A 15252-nucleotide genomic window follows, 5' to 3' on the forward strand; every position below is an offset into this window, starting at 1 on the left:
AACTCCCTGTGTTTCATAATCAGATATGTCCATGTTTTAGTATGTTTGACCCATCACAATAATGAACATATTTTTCAAGTAGTTTTCTATTGTGTGGTAGGTGTACCTAATAAAGTGTCCACTGATTGTACACTCCTTACCTTCTTCCGTTTCCACTTTCTCAATGTTGCCGTCGTAGAAGTAAATGTGATGCGTGGTGACCTCCAGGCGGCCTGGAACCACGTCAACGATGGTGATGAGTTCACAGTCTTCGGACAAAACCAGCTTCTCCTTTTGGCTCTCATCTTCTGCCTCTGCCCTGAATGTACTGCATTAATGGCATATTTAAAAGAGATTAATGTTGTTGCTGTCAACAACTTCAAATGAAGCAACTCACTTGTTGTCTAAAAAGACGAGATCCTCTTCGCCCAACTGGTCGTCCTCCATGTCGCTTACTTTAGCTTCTTTTGCGACAGCCAAAGTGAGAAGCTCGGAACTATGCGGACTGTGTGCTCCTGGAGAAATAATGGCATATATTTTCCAATTTTACTTTAAAAACTAGTGAGGTGAAGTATGCTTGTGACGGAGTGACGCACCCATGTTGTCCCTCTGGGCACTAGCCTCGGTGTGAGGGTCATAGTGGTGATTGGGGACAAGCTTGAAACGCATTTTTGAATACGTCTCTGCGCTGGACAGAATCCACTTGGCTTCAGGCTGGATTCTAGATAACATGTAGACAGAACATGAAGCCGATATTATTCATGCATGTGTGGGATTTTAATGCTGTGGTTATGTTAGGCAGCATCACATGATTACAATTTTGCTAGGGCTGTCAAAAATAACAGGTTAACTCATGTGATTAATCACAGACAAATATTGCATTACTCATGTATATACACAGAATAATCACGCAATTTATTTTGACCGTACATGCTCCTTTACTTAAAGTGCCAGTAGAGGGGGAAAACAAGTTTTCTCTATTTTATAGCTATTATCACATGTATCTGATTTATGACACCAAAAGACTTCCAAAGTTTGCGAATAAATAGATATGATCTAAACCAGGGGTGTCAAACTCAAATACAGAGAGGGCCAAAATTTTAAACTGAACAAAGCCGCGGGCCAAGGTTGAACAAATTAACCTTTTAATAGGGACCCAAACAAGTTTTGCATTGGATATTGAACAAGCAAGGCTTATATAACTTTATAGTGACATGCAAAATCGAGTTTCAAATAATAATAATAATAATTAAAAAATATCAATGGCATATCAAATACAATTTAAATAAAAATTGAATGCCTCTTCTCTATTTGCAGCCTTCTGAGGTAAATATCAACATTAACTTTTTCCACAGGCTAATACATTTGAAAATAAAATAACAATGAATAAACCAATCATTCAGGACTTTAAACTGCTCAGTTTGCAACACACTGATCTAATCTGATGTGCCCAAGCCAGATACCTGCCATCTTTTCTTGGATGCTAGTTCATTAATGTCTGGGCTCAGGCTTTGAGCTGAGGCAACCTTCATTATCGAACGAAGGTGTTCATCAGTCATTATATCTCGTAGTCCACCCGGACCACAGTCTTGGGGGCGTGCCTTAAAGGCACTGCCTTTAACGTCCTCTACGAGCTGTCGTCACGTCCGCTTTTTATCCATTCTAACAACGTGCCCGCCCAGTCACAAGATATGTGCGGCTGCTGTACGCACACACACGTGAATGCAACGCACACTTGATCAACAGCGATACACGTTACACTGAGGGTAGCCGTATAAACAACTTTAACACTGTCAGAAATATACGCCACACTGTGAACCCACACCAAACAAGAATGACAAAACACATTTCGGGAGAACATCCGCACCGTAACACAACATAAACACAACAGAACAAATACCCAGAACCCTTTGCAGTACTAACTCTTCCGGGACGCTACAAGGTGTGTGTGTGGGGGGGCGGGGTTTGGTGGTAGCGGGGAGGGGGGGGTATATATACACTATGTACATGACACTATGTACATGTTGACTCCAAGAGGGTGCAAAACAGAATGAGAAAATATATACACACTATAACCACATGTAAACCTGTTTGATGCTTCGAAGAGTTGCTGGGGATCAATTTTGGTTCAGATCAGGTAGAGGTTGAGCTGAGCTATGATTTTATGGCAGTTTTAAAATTTAGTAGGGAAGTTTGAATTTTAAGGTCTGTTGGTAGTGCATTCCACTGTGTGGTGGCAAAATAGTTGACTGCATTTTTTCCCACGAGAGTCTTGAGTTTGGGGGGACGAGGTCTGAGGAACTCCCTCTCATGTAGTACCTGTGAGCATCACTTACTCTGGTGAAATAGTTCGACGGGTACTTGGGGACAGTTTCTCTGAGTATTTTGAATACCAGGCACATTTCAATTTGGTGTACTCTTTCCTCAACTCTAAACCATCCTAATTTGGTAAAGTGGGCTTGAGTTAGGTGAGTCCTGTATGGGAGATTGAGCAGGAGTCTCACCAGCTTGTTTTGGGAATCAAGCAGGCTTTGTGAGAGCCAACAAGGATTACTTTGGGAAAAATGATAATGCAGAACCTTATATTTTTGAGCCTGAACACAAAGAGGATGAGCAATACGGATGCAGCTTTATTGAAACACTATGGCCTTAACAGCATTGCTAGGTGCTAAACAAACAAACTAACCATAATAAACCATAATAAAATAAACACTTTCTGTACAATTTCCACTCTCGCTGGGGTACCGACTGACTGGATGCTCACATAATCCCGTTTAGATGAAGATTTAATCGCAATCCTCACAAAGGGTTAAAGAAAAAGTTACCGCAACTACGTCTTTTTTTCCATCTCGGGGATGTCAAAGTCGACCAGCCTCTCGGCCCTTGGCCACATTTGTCTACTACCAGGTGAGAGCTGCATGAATTATAAACTAGAATTTACTTTTAAGTTTGAGACGAAGCAGAAGCAGCCGCCGGCTCAGTGTGTCAACAATAGCAGCGTAAGCTAGCATTAGCTCACTGCTATCAATGCGCCACTAAAATAGGCCGTCTGCGTTGGTGCTTATAATAACAATATCCCTCATTTTTGGTTAATTTTCAGGTGACGATATGTAAATGGAGTATTGTTGGCGGTTTCTGGATGTTTTTAGAAAGGGTATAATAGCTGCAATAGAGGACCCTCCATCTGTTGATTTAATTGTTAGCGATTTATTTACGATTTCGAATGCATAAAAAAGACAAAACTGATGTGTTCTTGTCTTACATAAGAATTGTGAATGATAAACAGCACATCTCTTTACCAATTTTTGCGTATTTCCAGTATGACTGATCTAATAACATGGTCAGAGTGAAGAAGTCTTACTCCAGTGACGAAAATATACAGAAATTGTCGAAGACATTCGGAGCGGAATATTCAAAATGGCCAATTCAATTTGTGGCTTTTTCTTTAGAAAGTATTTTCACATACTTTGCGGATTGTAAATACAATTGGATAAGGTTTAATGGATACAAAAAACACCACAATTAAGCATATAAAGTCAACTTGTTTTTCCACTCTAGTGGTACTTTAACCTCGAACATATGTCAGTGTAAAAATGAGTCAGTACTTTTCAAATAGTGAGGGCGCAGTGCTGTGCTATGCAAAGCTGTGCAGCAGTACAAAACGTGTTCATTGTAGCCATTATATGGCTACAATGAACACGTTTTATAAATGAGAATATTTTATACCCTCATTTATAAAAAGAATTGAAAAAAAATCTGCACTAATTGCTTTATTCCTTTTTGTTTTGTAGTAGTTTTGTAGTTTTATAGTGTTTTATATATTGTGCTCCTGAGTTAATGGTAATGTTATTATTATTGATTGAGTTTATTTAGGGTTTTTTTCAGCATTAAATGGTTGAAGTCAAAAACTGTTTATAGTTTGAATAAATATATTTTTTAAAATTATTTCAGGCAAATTGATGCAAATATTTTCTGTTACAGACTAATAAACAATGTTAATACAATTATTTATTTTTTTTAAGTTGATCTATTTTTCTACAACAGAAAAAAATTGAGAAGCACTGCGCTAAAAGGCGTGCTAACAGGCAAATTTCACTCCAAAATACACTCCTAGTAGTATTTAGATTAAACTGTTATCAAATTTTGAGCAAATTAGTAGGTAAAACATTTTCAAAAATGTTCTTGAATGACATTCAAACAATACAATTGCATTTGTGTCCAAATGTTGAGGTCTTTTTTAAGGTAATTTAAGTTGTACAAGCAAGTAATAACCTGCGATTATTAATGATTAATCCAAATTGAAAAGTGTGACTAATCGGATTTTTGAAAAATAATAATTTGACAGCACTATTTTTTTTACACAAGTAAACATGTCTGAAAATGATAATTAAGTCTTTTGTACACTTCTTGTGTTTTGGAGGTTTTTTTTACGAATAGGGAGAGAAAAATAAGAATAGGCAGCGTGTAGATCAGGGGTGTCAAACTCATTTTATATCGGGGGCCACATGGAGAAAAATCTACTCTCAAGTGGGCCAAACTGGTAAAATCACGGCACGATAACTTAAAGATAAAGACAACTTCAGATTGTTTTCTTTGTTTAAAAATAGAACAAGCACATTTTGAAAATGTACACATTTTTTTTTACACTTACATGTTGCGGTTAATAGTATTCTATCTTTATTTGTCGTTATTTATACTTTCTGAATAAATTATGTGATAATGTTCATCAGTCAACTCATTGGTGTTAATTTTCAATATATCAAGATAAAAAAAATAATATCAAAATCAAAATTACAGGATGTTATTTATGTAGTTTGCTCATTTTCCTTGACTGGTGCACTAACATCATGTGTTTTTTTTTTTTTTTTTTTTTACATATATAGCTTAATCTACAATACAAAGAACTGCTATTGCGACACATATAGAACAGCGGTTTCTTTAATTAAAAAATTCCGGCTCATTTTTATACTTAGCAAACTCATCCCGCGGACCGGATAAAACCTGTTCGCGGGCCAGCCTTACGTTTGACACCCCTAGTGTAGATTGTAAGACAAAAAGGAAAAGTGTTGAAATATTAATATGAATAAATAAATAAAAACCTCATCAAATGGGGAAAAAACAGGAAAATAGGAAAATAAAAGACAACAAAAATGATAAAGTAGAACATCTGACAGAAATGTATACAGTAAATAGATGCTGGATATTGACCAAGCATTGACTTATCGATGATGTACAATAAATAAAATGTAATTCCTGGTTGTAATTATTGTAGAGTTGTAGTTGTGATGACATGAATGAGTAATGTTGCAGACGAGGCTGCAGAGTGAGTGTGCTGGGTCGTACTTTGAGCCACTAACAGATTCCAGAGAAAAAGTGGCCATGTACACTTTAAGAAGGAATGTAAAGCATGTTTGGATAAAGTGAATAAAAATAACACTGGTGTAAAGAGGAATGCCTACTTCTTGGCCCACGCCGCTCTCTCGCTGGTCAAAAGCCTCCGCAGAGCTCTCCAGTGCTGCCACACCACCCCCTGCTGGCTGGAGCTCTGCTTCTGCCAGCTGACGTAGCGGCCGTTCTCGCTGCGGACACGCTTCAGGTAGGGGTCAACGATCATTTCCTGTGATCATAACCATCAGAGGCAGGTGAGTGGAGAGCTCGACAGGTTGACAGTAAGAATTCTGCAGGTGATGGACACCTGGAACTTTGCTTTGCTGTCCGATCTGTTTTTGTCCCGTCTGAAGGCCGTACTCATCAGGTCATCGAAGCAGGAATTCCAGAAGTTAGACATGATGTCATGGCTGCGGCCAAACGTGTCCAACTCGTACTGCTCCATCGTAGGCCGGACCTGCACACAAGTTTAGTTCATATGAGAGGTAGAATTTCATCTAATAATGCAGCTAAACCACTGAACAACAAATGCACACTTAATACACTCAACACATGCAAGCAAGACACAACAAATAGGTGTGTCTTCACAAATATAATGTTCACTTTTGATTGACAGATATAAATTAAAACAACATTGTTTATTATTGTGATTGTACTTTGCAGTGTAATGTATCATCATCAGATTTACTACCAGATTTTTTCCCAATAGGAAATAATCTTAATAATCCTTTCCAGTGTCAAACTGTCACCAACATAACACCTTTATAACCTCTATAAGCATTTTTAAGTACAATTATAAGTTATATCTATGATAACTAATCTAATCCATTTGAAAATATGAAAAATAGCACAGAAATCAATGGAAAGTGAGAGAAAATAAGAACAATTCTGGCAAACAATTGTACCAGGGGAAAATGATGTTGGAAAAACCCAACTATGGTACAAGTGTGTTATTTCAATGGTGTGCTTTTATTTTGAAGGCCTGATTTAATTTGTTACAGCACGGGCGTCCATACAAAAAAGGCAGAATACAAAATTTTTGGAAAGATGCAGGGCCACATTTTGTACATTAAAGTTATTAAAACAATGTAGGTCAATCGATACAGGCTAAACTATCTGAACAAAACACCACATCATAGTTTTGTGTTTTAGCTAACAAAGCAAATTAGTCTAACATCTATTCTAACCCACTTGATAAATGTAATTTCTTCTTCTTCTTCCATCTATCCATTCATTTTCTACCGCTTGTCCCTTTCGGAGTCGCGGGGGTGCTGAAGCCTATCACTTCTTCTTCTTAATTGCTAATTTTATTGTTTTGCCAACTAAAACCTTTTTGAAGGCTTTAGCACACACAAAAACGTATCATATTTTGGAAGAAATGTATACACATGTACAATAAATCGACGGCCATTTTGGTGTTCAGGTGCAATTTTTGGGAGGATTTGGGCCGGATGCATTTTTTCTTTGTTGGCGTTTTGTCCTTACAATGTGTTGTGGGCCAATTAACAACGGGCCGCAAATGTCTCCCCCGGACTTTGGACACCAGACACAAGCAAAATTGAGTCTCAGAAAAAAGCTAGGGGTGTCCAAGTTGCGGCCCGGGGGCCATTTCGGTTGACATCTTTCATTGGCCCTTTGCCTATCTTAAATATACAATTAACTAATCATTAAGAAGTATGGCTAATGCCGATTAACCCATCATCATTGATGTTGATGTTTTGTTCAGATATCTTAGCATTTATTGATCTACATTGAACTGGTTTTAGCATATTTAGAGCCTGATCAACTAAAGGTTTGTGTGTACTAAAACACGTGCAAACTTGATAGCAAACGCAAAACTGATCTACTAAGCTTGTTCGCAGAGGATTGCGTCTCTTAAAGGGGACCTATTATGCAAAACCAACTTTTCTTACCTATTGGTACCTGTTTTTGTGTATTTGGGATCTGCATAAGTCCGGAAAATGTAAAATCAAACCGTGGATGCATGGGTGAGATATTTATAAAACTATCTTGCCTTTATTCATACTCCCTCCAAACGAGCTGTTTGTAATTTTCCCCAAAAGTGACGCATTTCCAATTGGTGACGTCAGCGCATATCTCCATACATGGTAGAGATTTACCCAAAGATCTTTGTGTGAGTGCGCCATCGTAGTCCGATGTTGTAATCAATAAGCTCCTTCTTTTTCTCTATCCGCTTGTTGTGGGGCAGACTGGCTCGTACATGCACATGCATCCTCCGCTGTTGCCATTTCTAGTATAAAGTAGCGTATAGTTCTAACTTATACCTGTCAGCAGACTCAATATGGAAACACTAAAAACTATAATATGACTGACGTGGAGAAGACACAGTCAAAGTGGAGGCACGTAAATAAGACCGTCCACAAAATGGCAAATCCTAAAGAGACGGTCAGAAAGTGGCTTGGAAGAAGAAAATATTTTGCGCCCCCGTCCCCCACTCTCCACCATGACTATAAATAGTATAGTTTGTCTATAAAATTGTTATAACTTTACCTCTGAATAACATTGTAAGCTTATTAACATTAAATGTTGTGGCCAGTGTACAGTGTATATAGCAGTAGCACTTAGTATCTTTAAACAAACACACTGTGAAAAAACAACATAAACTAGTAAAAGACATATTTATTCAAAAAGGGGAATGACTGATACTGGTTCTACTCATTTACTGTAGGACAAGGGTGTCAAAGTCAAGGCCCGCAGGCCGAATAAAGTATCTATGGCCCCCGGGATGATATTTGATTAGTATTAGAAAGCCGCCTGCTGCTGTTTTGCACGCACCAATACTCCATCAGTGTTGCCGCTAGGAATTTTCAAAATGGGGTCCATCAAGTCAAAATAATGGGGTCCCACAGTAAATTTTTGGGGTACCACTTTTTTGTAACCGTTTTGAAAACAAATGATAAATGTATGTATTATTTTGCCAGTGTTTCCCACACATTCATTTATTTGTGGCGGCCCGCCACGAAAGAATTACGTCCGCCACAAATTAAAAAAAAAAAAATATATATATATACATATATATATATAATAATATATATATATATATTTTTTTTTTTTGTCCTGTCCAGCTTCTCAGGCAAATCATATAGTTGATGTAGATGTCCATATAGGCTGTTCAGATTTACTTTACAAAAGAGAAGTGTAGGATACTTCTCTTGTTGCCTTATTTGTATTTGACCACTACTGTTTTCTGTTTATTTGTTACTGACTGTGGCAGGACACCTGTGCCTCTGTTTCACTTTATGTTGCTGGTAAATAATATGGTTGTAGTAGTAGGCTAAAGTTAAATTATTTAGTATGCACTAATTAAAGGGGCAGAGCTTTAAGAGACATGTTAGCTTTTATATTTTATAAGATATATTTTTTGTAAGAACCACAATTAATAAATATATTTCAGTGAATAACTTATTGTTCAAATCTGTATATAAATATGTACATAAAGTGTTGTAATTATATTGTAAAATGGATGGACGGATGGATGGATGGACGTTTAAAACAAAACTGTTATTATTAATTAGTAAGTATACATTTTTTGAGCCTTTTTAGAGAAAATCATATCATTGTAGTAAATTATGCAAATTACTCGATGAGGTCATGGTGACCACGCCCATAGCCACGCCCCCACCGCCACAGGTATCTTGCCAGTTTATGGGAAACACTGTTTGCTATATCTCACATTCTATATTGTGTTTTGAAAAAAGGTTATCATAAACGTTACTTAATTCATTAAAAAATTGTATGCATATGTTAATGTATTCAGTTATAAACATTCATTCACTTTCTTCTTTCCTTCATGGATCTAAACTTTACCGCTGCCGGTATTTTTTTCTATATTTTTATTGTAATATTTTCAGAATGTGTTCGTTTTATTTTTGGCCAAAGTAAGACAAAGAAAACAATCTAAAGTCGTCTTTATTTTTTGGTTTTAATGCCATGATTGTCCTCCATGCGGCCCCTGAGCTAAAATGAGTTTGACATCTCTGCTGTAGGATGTGTACATAAAAGTAGCGATGCATGCATGTTTTATGTCATATACAGCTTAGTTCAAAAGGGAGACTTTAAAGGGGAGTTTGGTATACACAATTCTCGGATACAGTATCTGCTTCTGTTCAAATATAAACATTAAACATGTGCTTTAGTAAACTTGTCCTAACATTTTTTTGGAGATGTTTTCATAATCGAGGGTCAACATTGTGATGGTCCAATGCTAACATATCTGGTTATTAATACAAGTGCCAATCACAGCACAATGATAACAACATGTATTTTGACATTTTAAATACCTGCTGCTGGTAAAAGTCTTGCCACTCCGACGTGTGGCTGTAGGCCTTCAGGTCCTGGGCAAAGGTGGTGCTGCCATTGGTGGTGGGTAGGTTAGGGAGCAGCTGCTGGACTGTGTTCCGGTCTGCGTGCTGGTCCAGGAGGGCGCGCACGACCGGGACCACCCGGGAGAACATCTCGGCATGCTCACTGTTGTCGCTGTCTGTCTCCCCCTGAGCCTTATCTGGCCACAAGGGGACGCCAAGGCGGCCCAAAAGGAAGCACACCTCCTGCCAGCTGAGACTCAAGACAGTCTGCAGCAGGCTGTGCAGCTTCACAAAGGCCATCTCACACACCTGAGTAAGGAACATTATTTCTCGTTAAATTAATAATAATAATCATTAATAATTCTATAATATTCTATGATGACTATTATTATTATAATAATAATCACAACATACAGTATTATAAAAATATAAATAATAATTAATACCATTTTAATTAAAACAACTATTAAAATATTTGAAATTAAGAATACATTGTTTAATTAATAAAATGTATACATTCAAGGACTACAGCGTTAGGTACACATGCTAAATTAAATTAAATAAAAGTAAAGGTTTGATAAATAGAATACACCAAAACACTAGGTACACCTTCCATCCATCCATCCATCCATTTTCTACCGCTTATTCCCTTCAGGGTCGTGGGGGGCGCTGGAGCCTATCTCTCAGTCTATAACGTGTCAAATAGTCTAACAACACATTGCAACTAGCTACATAAGTTATTAAACGCAAGTTAGAAACACCCATAAAAGTATGCGTTGCAGTGCATTTTTACATCCCTTTAAATTGTACACATAATATTAAAAACAACTGGTTAAAAAGCTCAGAAAGTTAAACTTTTTTACATTTTATTTTAGTTACTATTTGAATCAAATGTAGACGTGAAAAAGGTTACCTACAAAAGCTTTTTAAAGTATGCTGTTACAGAGAGAATGTTTTACACAAAAGAACAGTTGTCAGTGAAATACATAATACAGTTAAAGATGATCTGAGTAATTAATGACATCTGTGTATTTGTTTTCAATTCAATGGCACACAAATGAAAACCAAATGGCCCACAGATGTTGAGTCACGGCGCAATAAGGTTGATTTATTTTGACGCTTGGGTTTGAGGGAGTTGTTATACTTTCCAAATGAGTCTCAACCAAGTCATGTGATAGGAAACATTGTGGTTTGTTCAGTTATGTCCACTCACTCGGTCCCACGATGCAGTAGTCATAACTCAGAGATGAGCTACCCTTTCAAATACAAAACACTTCCCAGTGTATTTCAAATGAAACCCATACAAGGTCTGGTATTTGTAATCTGGATTTATCTGTGTAAACCTTTTACATTATGAATACAAATTGTACTGTATAACAGGCAAACCTGTGACTGTTGCTGTTGGATGTAGCCGGTGATGATCCGCAGGCCGATTTGCGCCATTTCCATTAGTTCGTTTCTGCCGGGGCTGCCAGGGGTGCTATGCCAGGCTTGCAACTTGTCCAGCAGGTTCACCACCCCCTCAAAGATCTGCGGCACAGCGGTGACAGTCAACACACGGCTCGTAATAAGAGCGTACACCTGTTTTCTCACATTGAGCCATTCAAAACGCCAACTGGAGCTTTACTTGCATTTAAAAAATGTCACTAATGTGACTGAAAGGCGGCCACTTGGCACCCTCCAGGCAGATATGTTGCTCGACTGATTACAGCCACACCCGCCTGTCTGAATTATTTGACAGGTGCTTTAAATTCGAATATACTACTGCACTGAGTCATCATCCATGCATGAGAAAAAGGCGCATCACAGACGTTTGTCATCGCAAAATGATTGCAATGACACATTTCCCTAAAAAGGGGGCATTAAATGTCACATGTACTAACAAAAAAACAACAGATTGCATGAAGATGCAAAAAAATCACTGCACAAATCTACCTTTTCACTCCACAGCGTGTTATTGTCTGTCCCCTCTGCAAAGAGGAAATCCTGCAGGAGCCTGAGGAGTCTCACCAGGCTGGGACAGAAGGGCAGAAAGACTCCTTGGGCGTCCCTCAGGTCGGATAAAGACGATTCCAGCATCATCTCCAGGAGACTGACACATACACAGCACCACATGACGTCACAATATGAGCAAACACATTCAGATTTAATGTATTATATGTAATAAAAATGTATCATGTAAAAACATTGTAATTGACCAATATTGCACTTTGTACTTGTGTGTAACAGTTTAAGTCTTCCTGTTCAGACCAGTGTAGGGCTCCAACTAGCAACCAAGGACTCCACTGAACATTAATGTTCCTCAACAAAACAATCAGGTTCTAATAATAACATCAACTTTTTTGAATTTCCTTTAATTGATGATGTTACAATGTACTAAATACTGAAGATGAAAAAAAGCACTTTCTTTGGTGAATGGTGAGATCTGAAGTACTGTTACTATTATAGTGGAACATGCTTAAGTCGGTCTTGTTTATGTCGACAACCAGTCCATATGGGGGCGTCTGCCGTGTTCTTGCTACTAAAATTAATTACGTTGACATGGACATGCATGATCAACCGCTTTTATTGACATAAAACGAGAGAAAAATGGGTCAGTTCATGTTGACATGTCTTGTAGTATTGTTTAATGTCCTCATTATCGCAAAGCAGCGTGAAACAACAGCAACATAACTGCTGTCTAGCTGGGCAGCATTAAAACGTGTACAAAGTGACTTCCTGTTCAGTGCAAAGAAGGCAGCCAAAATAAAAGCATGGCAGTGTTACCCACCCATCTCATGTTTTTGTTTTGTTTGTTAGACACCGGAAGAAAGATTTGGGCAAGTACGAAAGCTTGACTGTCATTGTAGTCAAGAAATATAACCCAATTACCACAGTAGCTCTATTAGATAAGAGTGTTAAAAAAATTAATATTTTTGTAAATCAGATTGATTACACTTTTGAATTTGGATAAATCATGATTAATCATAAGTTAAATAAATAAATAATATAAAAATAAATCACAAAAAATTATTCCCGGGCGCGGCCACTGCTGCTGCCCACTGCTCCCCTCACTTTTCAGGGGGTGAACAAGGGGATGGGTCAAATGCAGAGGACAAATGTCACCACACCTAGTGTGTGTGTGACAATCATTGGTACCGGTACTTTAACTTTATTACCCGCTTGCATAATTTAAACTTAAAAAAGACCCAAATTTGGACACAAGTGCAATTTTATTGTCAGATGTCGAACAGGAAATTTTTTTAAATGTTTTAATTAAATGTAGGTCTATTATTTCATCAAAACTTGTTAACATTTCTTTCTAAACTCCTGTCGAGAACTGCAATTTGCCACCAGTCTTAGTCTCCTCGCTCATCCTTACACTGACGTATGCATTGACCTGATTACTGACCATAAAACAACACACCTTTTCAGGTAACCATCGTTCACAATCATTATGAGAGACAAGAACACACATTACTTTTTTTCAGGGTTTTAAAGATGATAAAAACGCTTGCAAGATGCGGCTAATGGAAGTCACCATCAGCTGCATCAAAGACCTCTAAAACAACTTCAAAACTCTGCATCAACATTTTATACACACACTGCAAGTATATATATAATGTAGTAACAGACATGCTCATCACAATATGTACAACATTTACTGTATTTTGGTTATATTAAGCATTGCCGGAACTTCTTTCTTCATTTCCGTATTTATTTCCGTTTCCATAGCAATGTACTTCCGACTTCCGGCAACAAATGTGTGTTCCTACTTCTGGAAACAAACACGAGGGTGTTTTAAATATGGCAGACTTGGTAACAGACAACGAAGATGACTATTATTGGACAAATGAGGATTCACAACCTTATTTGATTAACTGTTGGTTAAGAATTGAACAGGGAATGTTTACATAAAAGAACAGCTGTCAGTGAAGAGAGGCTGAAACTTTGGAGCCGAGAGAGTGAGGTCGGCGTGCAAATGTGGAACTAGGAGCCAAGCTATGCCGACATAAATGGCGTGCTTACCCTAACTCAACAAGGACAAAAAATTACCCCGGCCAGCTGGACCAAACGGACAGCTGTCCATCAAGTAGGTCACTAAAATATTGATCATGATACATGCAGCTTGTTAGGACAACTACAGTGCATACACTGTTGAATAAGCTGAGTACGAACAAAACATGAAATGTGGGCTAATACTTTACAGTATAGATTGGTGTCCTATCGCATTGTGTTGTGCATTACAAACTCAAAAGCCATTCAGCTGTTGACGCAATAGCTAGCCGACCTCTTGCCGTAGTTAGTTTACGGCTATTGCATAGGCATGCCGTCGCAAGGCAATTTGTTACTACGCTAGAAGCAGAGTTCCTCAGTGTTCTCTCTTACAATAACAGTATCGCTACTGTTTGGTTATTATACAGGTTATAGAACGTAAATTAATTATTATTGGCGGTTTTTAGGTCCATTTTTAAAGTGATTTAGAGGCAGAATGGTTTGCCCCCCCATTAGCTGCACTGCTAGCCATCTAGAATGAGCCAATCATTACAAATTAAAATGCAAAAAAAAGCAACCTTTTGTCTTCTTGTCTCTCATAAGGATTGCGAATGATAAGCAAAATAAAAAAAAGTGCAGTTCCCCTTTAAGAGCATGTGCGCTCAATATGAATGGCGTGATTAATCTGTGTATATACATTATATTTGGTTAATGCGATTTTCTTTTGTGATTAATCTCATGAGTTAACTAATTTTTAACAGTCTTTAAAAAAATCTAGATAAAAATATGGACAAAAAATGATTTGTTGTCACCTCTTCTCCTTATGTCTCTGACCAAAGTAAATGTGCACCCAATGGCAAGTTTGGGTTTTGAAATCGGTTATGTCGATCACATCTCATGTCAATGTGGGTCAGCCAATCCTATAGGGAAGGTTTCCACTGTACATAAAATGTCAAAATGATCCTAATTAAACTGTAACCTTTGTTACCTCTTATAGGGGTGCACAAAAAAATCTATTCATTCCCAAATCGCGATTCTTATTCATTCCAATTGTACATCGATTCATTATTTTTCAAAAATGCATTTAAAGGAAAAAGAAACAGAAGAAGAAACATTTAAAAACCTTAGTATTTATTAATTCTTTTTATAAGAATACATTTTTTAAATTATGTTTTTGGACCATCTCCATGGAAATAGAGGGAGCTTTTCTAACCTGTAACCTGTTTTAAAAAAGCTTCATTATAACTATTATAACAAATAATACATTGTAAGAATCGTGCTGAATCAAGAATTGATTCTGAATTGAATCGTTTACCCAGGAATCAGAATCCGATCAAATCGTTAGGTCCCCAAAGAGTCACCTGAGTTACCAGTTAAATGTACGGTGAGGGAGGCTGACCTGCGTTTGATGTCATCAGGTGGACGAACCAACTGGCAGGAAGAACCCAGTTTAGTGAGAACAGAAAAGACCTGTCCTCTCTCTCTCCAGACTACATCCTCGGACACGTCCGCCTTGCTGCCGCTCCAAAGCACAGAGAAGATGATGTTGGTGAGCAGGTTGCACAGCTCCTCTTCTGGCGTCTGC

At 37.8% G+C, this 15252-nt stretch overlaps 1 protein-coding gene across 3 annotated transcripts in view; it reads right to left on the minus strand.

Annotated features, from left to right (window-relative positions):
- nbeal2 (neurobeachin-like 2) overlaps window positions 1-15252 on the minus strand; it is a 148754-nt gene that overhangs the window by 26412 nt on the left and 107090 nt on the right. The window contains exons 28-36 of one of the 3 annotated variants that reach the window (XM_062062974.1): window positions 15067-15248; window positions 11628-11784; window positions 11079-11222; window positions 9669-10001; window positions 5675-5824; window positions 5439-5596; window positions 576-700; window positions 377-494; window positions 141-298 (exon numbers count right to left, since the gene is read on the minus strand). In XM_062062974.1, the coding sequence (XP_061918958.1) occupies window positions 141-298; window positions 377-494; window positions 576-700; window positions 5439-5596; window positions 5675-5824; window positions 9669-10001; window positions 11079-11222; window positions 11628-11784; window positions 15067-15248 (1525 nt within the window). Of the gene's footprint in view, window positions 1-140; window positions 308-376; window positions 495-575; window positions 701-5438; window positions 5597-5674; window positions 5825-9668; window positions 10002-11078; window positions 11223-11627; window positions 11785-15066; window position 15252 lie in introns of all 3 variants that reach the window. The other 2 variants (XM_062062973.1, XM_062062972.1) reach the window with 2 other exon arrangements.

The sequence above is a fragment of the Entelurus aequoreus genome, linkage group LG11, assembly GCF_033978785.1.
Source record: "Entelurus aequoreus isolate RoL-2023_Sb linkage group LG11, RoL_Eaeq_v1.1, whole genome shotgun sequence".
NCBI classification, from domain to species: Eukaryota; Metazoa; Chordata; class Actinopteri; order Syngnathiformes; family Syngnathidae; genus Entelurus; species Entelurus aequoreus.